Source organism: Brachyhypopomus gauderio, chromosome 5 (genome assembly GCF_052324685.1).
Source record: "Brachyhypopomus gauderio isolate BG-103 chromosome 5, BGAUD_0.2, whole genome shotgun sequence".
Classification (NCBI taxonomy): domain Eukaryota; kingdom Metazoa; phylum Chordata; class Actinopteri; order Gymnotiformes; family Hypopomidae; genus Brachyhypopomus; species Brachyhypopomus gauderio.
Window position 1 is genome coordinate 35,120,907 of NC_135215.1, and position 6,478 is coordinate 35,127,384.

General features: G+C 38.9%; 2 protein-coding genes across 2 annotated transcripts; one reads left to right on the plus strand and one right to left on the minus strand.

The window, feature by feature from the left end:
- Nucleotides 1-230: 230 nt before the first annotated feature.
- rps27l (ribosomal protein S27 like) lies at nt 231-3,023 on the plus strand. Its single transcript, XM_077007496.1, has 4 exons — nt 231-359; nt 1,053-1,161; nt 1,420-1,530; nt 1,661-3,023. The coding sequence occupies exons 1-4, from the start codon at nt 354-356 to the stop codon at nt 1,687-1,689; spliced, it is 255 nt and encodes an 84-aa protein (XP_076863611.1). The 5' UTR covers nt 231-353; the 3' UTR covers nt 1,690-3,023.
- dnaja (DnaJ heat shock protein family (Hsp40) member A) lies at nt 3,024-6,342 on the minus strand. The gene is made up of 7 exons (XM_077007489.1): nt 5,998-6,342; nt 5,164-5,344; nt 4,833-4,937; nt 4,427-4,654; nt 4,073-4,303; nt 3,868-3,968; nt 3,024-3,767 (listed from the first exon to the last, which is right to left on the minus strand). Exons 1-7 carry the CDS (start codon nt 6,127-6,129, stop codon nt 3,552-3,554), a joined length of 1,194 nt encoding a protein of 397 aa, XP_076863604.1. The 5' UTR covers nt 6,130-6,342; the 3' UTR covers nt 3,024-3,551.
- Nucleotides 6,343-6,478: the final 136 nt, after the last annotated feature.

Consider the following 6,478-nt stretch of genomic DNA (forward strand, 5'->3'; position numbering starts at 1 on the left):
AATTCTGAAACCATTACACACACACACACACACACACACACACACACTTCAAGTCACTTTGCAAATCTCTCTCCTCTAGATTAGATAGGTAGATTTGCACATTTGTGCTTATCAATACAGTACACAGACATTCCATTATAAAAATCCTTGTTCGGATAACACACAACATTATCCGTTCAGCATTACTATGCTCTGTACAGCGGTGCATGTCTGGACATGTTTTCACATTGACTTCTATTGTAAGACGCTATCACGAGGAGTTATAAACGCGTCTGGCAACCGGAGAGCGCAGTTCGCTTCAGGTACCAGTAGATCAACCCGACCACGGCGTGGAAACCCGTCTGCTTGTGAAAATGCCTGTGAGTACACACGTTTTTGTGAACATACGGTTCTGACAGTCGCATTCACTAATATTTTTCTCCTTCCCGATCTTAATCATCGACCGATGTAATTCATTTGGGTGAATAAGAGCTTTTGCCCCCTGCACATGGCGTGTTTGAAAGAGCTTTGTTGGGCGGCCTTGTTTGCACATTTACTTTAGATAACTAGCCTTAGGTATTAAATACATGCGATTTATCTTTGAAGGGATCTGTGTTTTGTTCAATTTGAAAACAAAAAAATATTGTTACTGTTGAACTAGTACGTCCAATAAAAACGAATAATTTGATAAATATTTGTGTTATTTTGATTATTATCATTATATTCATTATACGAAAATTCTCAGCCTCACTTCAAAAGTCGTAATAATTGTCAAAGTAACAATTGTAATTCTTTTTGTCGTTTTGATATGTTTTGGTTTTCTTTTGTTTAACTGTTGCATTGCCAACCGAGGAGGGTTATGCTGTACTAACGTAGCTTTAATGACAAGGGTTGGACTTAGGAAACGTTTTAAATATTTTACTTGGACGTTCTGACGTTCACATGTTTTTTTTTTATTAATTTATATATCTTATTTTTTTAAGATAATAAATTGTGATACAATTGTGATTTTAAATGGCAACATAGCGTTGAGTTTAATCAGTTTGATTCGTCGAATCTTTTGTGTGCAACAGCTGGCCAGAGATTTACTTCACCCTACCTTTGATTTTGAGAGAAGGCAGCATAAGAAAAAGAGACTTGTGCAGAGCCCAAGCTCTTACTTCATGGATGTGAAATGTCCAGGTATAGACACTCTTTAAAGTCGACACATTTGTTATGAATAATGCGAATCAGGGCCAGTGCTGGATGGGGGGGGGGGGGGGGTTGATTTTCTCTCTGCCCCCTCAAGCACAAATCTTCCCTCTCCCCCAAACACCCCACTGTTACCCTGTTACACCCCACATACACATTGGCTTCCAGAATATGATGTTTCCGAAACGCAGTGTAGAACAGGGACTGCTGTGAATGATGGCATATGAAAGATTTATTTTCTGTCTGCAGGTTGTTATAAAATCACAACCGTGTTCAGCCATGCACAGACTGTGGTTTTGTGTGTTGGGTGCTCAACAGTACTCTGTCAGCCCACAGGTGGGAAGGCCAGGCTAACTGAAGGTGAGTACCATTGTATGTAAGCAGTTTCTAGTTCACTCAGTCTTGTGACTCAGTTGAATGTACAGCTGCAGATGTCATTCATGGTACTGAAACCAAATTGACAAAAATGTTCCTTCTTTTTCATTAACAGGGTGTTCTTTCAGAAGGAAGCAACACTGATGGGAGAAATTGAACCTGACCATTACAATTAAATTAAATGGTCAGTTTTTTTCTTCATTGATTGCAATGAGTACTGTTATGATGATCAAGTGAAAGAGAATTTTCCATAAAATTCCAGCAGTGTACCTCTTTTGGTAGACACTCTTTTTTGGAAATATATGCAAGGCAGGTAAATTTATGCACTCAGAAAAAAAAATTCCCTACTTGTTTATAGTGTACAGGGCAAAAAATGCTGCTTATATGGTTTAATCATATTTGTAAGTATGTTTTGTCTATCACAGTTTTTTCTTTTCTGCATTTAATCAGATGTCTGTTCATTAACTCCTCCTTTATGAATATTCAAGTATGAAAATAATTCTGAATGCACATCCCTAATACAAGAATGGGCAGTCTAGGACTTTTAGAATAGGTACTCCTTAAATATTAATATTAAAAGTTTTGCACAGGAAATACACTGCATATACACTTATTAACAAGTTGTTGCAATAAACAGCCTGTAAAGTAAGCCTTATCTTAAAGTGCAACATTGTAGGTCTGTCAGTGCATGGAACAAAGTCATAAAAGCATATGTAAAAGGCAGATGCTTTTTAATGCAAGTGCAATTACAAAACCCTTCACATTTGTGGTTATGGGAGGCATAATGATTTAAAAGGTTAAAAAAAGAATATGTGACAAATTGGTGAGCCTAATGCCAACATATGAAAATGTCAGCTTAAATGGTTTTAAGAATAAATATAATTTTTATTTATTGCACAAAAGGTATAACCTATTTGGGGGGAAAAATGAATCAATGTATACCTCGACTACTCGAAATTAGCAGTCAAATCAAATGTGGGCAATACATAAAACAGTAAAACTAGGGCATCTTTGGCATTGTTTGGTTTTGACCTTAGAGAGAAATTGCAAATGAGTAAATAAAAGCATTAATAACAATTCTCTTAATTGGTTGATATGAATGTAAAATATGCTTTCCTGTTTTTTGTTGTGACTTGAAATGTTGTATTTTTTAGCATCGTACTGCTATAGTTCTTGAATGTTGTGGTTCAGGACATGCTCATCAAACTCTTGTCCTTCATCCACTTAACCACTTTATTCGGCATGTTGTAGGTCTTCTAGTTCCTGTGTACATGTTATTTGTACAATTACAGACTGTAGCCCTTCTCTTATACAATTTTGGCAGTGTTGATTAAAAGTGGTCCACCACCCAAAAACTATCCAACTGTCCAAAAACATAACAGCTCCATGTTCATAAATGGACTATTGATGCTAGATGACCAACACAATTTGTACATGGCAAGTACAGTTAACATCCAAATAAAAAAAAACCATACTAATTGGTGCATTCTGTGCCTTTATTCTTACAAGTTTAGGCATTTATGTCCTTTTAAATGAACATAACCATAATGCATCATGTACAAAGGAGGAATTAAGAGTTGAGAAACCATTTTGTTTTACCTTCATAGAAAGCATACAAGTTACCCATCTTAAGTATTGTTTTTTTTTGTGTGTACAAGAACAAAAAGTGAACAAAAATGTGCACACAAACTATTAGGACTATGAAATCAACTTCAGGAAATAAAATGGATGGAACGTTCATCTGAAGGAGCTTTAGCTTTAAAAGCAATACTTATTACAGTATGTGCCAGCTAAGCTTTGAAATTTCAATATACAGAAAATCCCAGTTCCTCTATTGTGCCTCAGTAAAGGTCATTCAAGTGGATAGTGCATTTATTAATGAACATCCAATGAAGTACCAGATCTCTTCAGACCTGGATATTACCTTACATTTCGACAGCTTTAAAAAATATAACAATTATAGTACAGAAAACGGAGCACAAACAGTCGAAAAATAGGGTTACACTTTACTGAGTCTGGCACTGTACTCCATGGCTTCTGTGACCTTCATCCTCCTCATATGCTTCTCCACTATATTTCCTCCTCTGGGATTGAGTGTCCATCTCACACAGGTCCACCTCTTCCATATCATCAGTCACCATTACATCATCCCTTTTAGGAAGCAGACACTCCAGGCGGGGAAACATATTCTCAGGGAGCCAGTAGTTCTCAGGGAACTCAACCTATGGAAAAACAACTTCTTGTGAGGCAAAGTACTCCTCATTTAAACACAGTAATAGGACAGGCAAGCATGTAATGTTGATATCCAGGCTGAATACTCACTTCAAATTGAATGATGAGCAGTCCTTTCTCATATGGATCTCTGAACACAGGCATCCCCTCATTCTGAACACACTTGAAATCATTCTGTTTGACCACTTTCCCTTATAAAACAGAAGAAAAGCATGTTGATTTCATTACACAACTAGCCATCATTCACTAGAACTTTACCAAATATAATTTCACTAGAAATGAATTGGTAATGTACCAGGAGGTGAGTTGATGACGAGGGTCCTGTTGTCTAGTGTGCGTATGGTCTTCCTGAACCCACACAGTGCTTCAACCAGTTTTATCTGCATCTTCACAATCAAGTTGTCTTCCTGTCTCTTAAATACAGGATGGTCCTTTTGGTCCAGGACAATCACAACATCTCCAGGTTCCAGACCTGGTTCCTGATCACCTTCTCCGTGGAATGTGATTTTCTGGCCATCTTTCATACCTATGGAAAACGATTGGAGAATTGCACAACACTGCTACTGAACTACAGCTCATTTGATATAGCCAGTGTTAACTGATTAATAAAACGAGACAGATTGGCTTGTTAATAAATCATAATGCAGACCTTTGTCAATGTGGACCTCGAGAATCTTCTTTTTGCGCTCCACTTTGTGTCCATTACAGCTTTTGCAGCGATCCTTGGCACTAAACCTCTCACCCTGTCCCTGGCATTCGGAGCACATGCTCTGGATCTGCTGAATCATTCCTGGTCCAATCTGTTGCACCTGGATTTGAACTCCTCTGCCTTTGCAGTTGGAGCATTTTTCAAGAGTCCCCTTCTTCCCTCCATAGCCTGTGGGAAAATATGCAATTCAAAGTTGAGATTATTTTCTTCCGATTGTAGCTCCCATCATAAAATTCCAGTGCCAAAATAGTTACAAAGTCGCTCAACAGATTTTGTTCTGCCTCTAGACAATATTTCCATACTGGTCCACCTCTGGGCAATGTCTATTGAACATAAGAGTACTTACCGTCACATTTCTCACAAATTACATTCTTCTGCAGGCCAAGTTTCCGTGTTGAACCATTGTACATTTCTTCAAGAGTGACACCTAGCTGGTGGACTACATTCTTACCTAATTTAAAGGAATAAAAACGTGTTCAATATTGAAATTATTTGAACAGTTAATAATGTTCTGTATTTTACTTTGGTAAGGTCAAAGAGGATAATCATGTTTTTATTTTATGTAAAATCTTCACATTTATCATTAGTCTATCATATTTACTGTAAGCTGATACTCTGCATAGCTTAATGCCGTTGTGCTCATGTAAAAGTGTGAAATGTGTAAATTGTTAAGCTACCTCTTCTTTCCCTCTGTGTTCTGCCTCCACCACCAAAGAACATGTTGAAGATGTCCATGGGAGAAGAGAACTCTCCTCCACCCATCCCCCCTTCCTTGATGGCTTGTTCCCCTCCTTGGTCATACAAGTCTCTCTTCTTGGGATCCGACAGTACTTCATATGCTTGCGATATGTGCTTGAACTGTGGAAATAGTGCAAACGTGAGCTAACTTGGGCTACAAATAAAATGTGATTATTACATAGTTAGTAATTATAGTAGTAGTAGTATAGTATAGTAATGGTCATACAACTGTTGGCAAAACATTCATTCAACAATTCACATACACTGCTCAAAAAAATTAAGGGAACACTTAAACAACACAATGTAACCCCAAGTCATCCACACTTCGTGTTCAGATAGGAAGCAACACTGATTGTGAATCAATTTCAACTGCTCTTGTGCAAATGGAACAGACAACAGGTAGAAATGAGAGATTTTCAACTGATTTCAAAGATTTTTATTAATTGAGATCTAGGATGTGTTATTTTAGTGTTCCCTTTATTTTTTTGAACATATATACATACACATATATACATACATACACATACTACCAGCACCCTACCTAACCACATTTAAATTGAGTACAGATGCTACAGTACAAAATAACACATTTTAAATGTGCACAGTGGCCCGTGTTTAATGGTAATATCTGCCCCACTGGTGAGGAGTGTCTACAGGTTCATGTGAGCCTGCAGCTGCCTGAACCCTCCAGAACATTCCAGAAAGTTCCTCACGTTTCTGTCACTCACCCGGCGACGTGTGCTCGCTAAAAACGGGGCGACACGGACACTCACCTTCTCCCCTTCGTTGGGGTTTTTATCGGGGTGGTATTTCAGAGCCAGTTTTCTGTACGCCTTCTTGATCTCCTCGGGAGAAGCTGCGGGGCTCACCCCGAGAGTGTCGTAGTACCCGGTCTCTCGAACCATCTCTGAGGAGACCTGGAGCCTACCAAACACCACTAAACGGAGAACTACCCGCCTGTCTCGTCAGATACGAGAAAATGCAGACTTATCAAAACAGATAACTAGCTAAATGGCCGTTTTAGGCAGCAAATACGACAAAAAGAATGAGCTAGCTAGCTGGATAGGTCGGTCAGTCGGTCGGTCCGATCAGACTGTGCGGCTCCGGCTGCTACTAGCGAGTAAATAACGTTGCCGGAGAGATGGCGGGTCTATTTATACGCGCACGCGCTGCAGAACTTTCTGGACCTTCGCGCGGAAGACGCGAGAGAAAGTTCCACGGACCGCCTCGCGCAGTCTAGAAGCGTCTGAACGA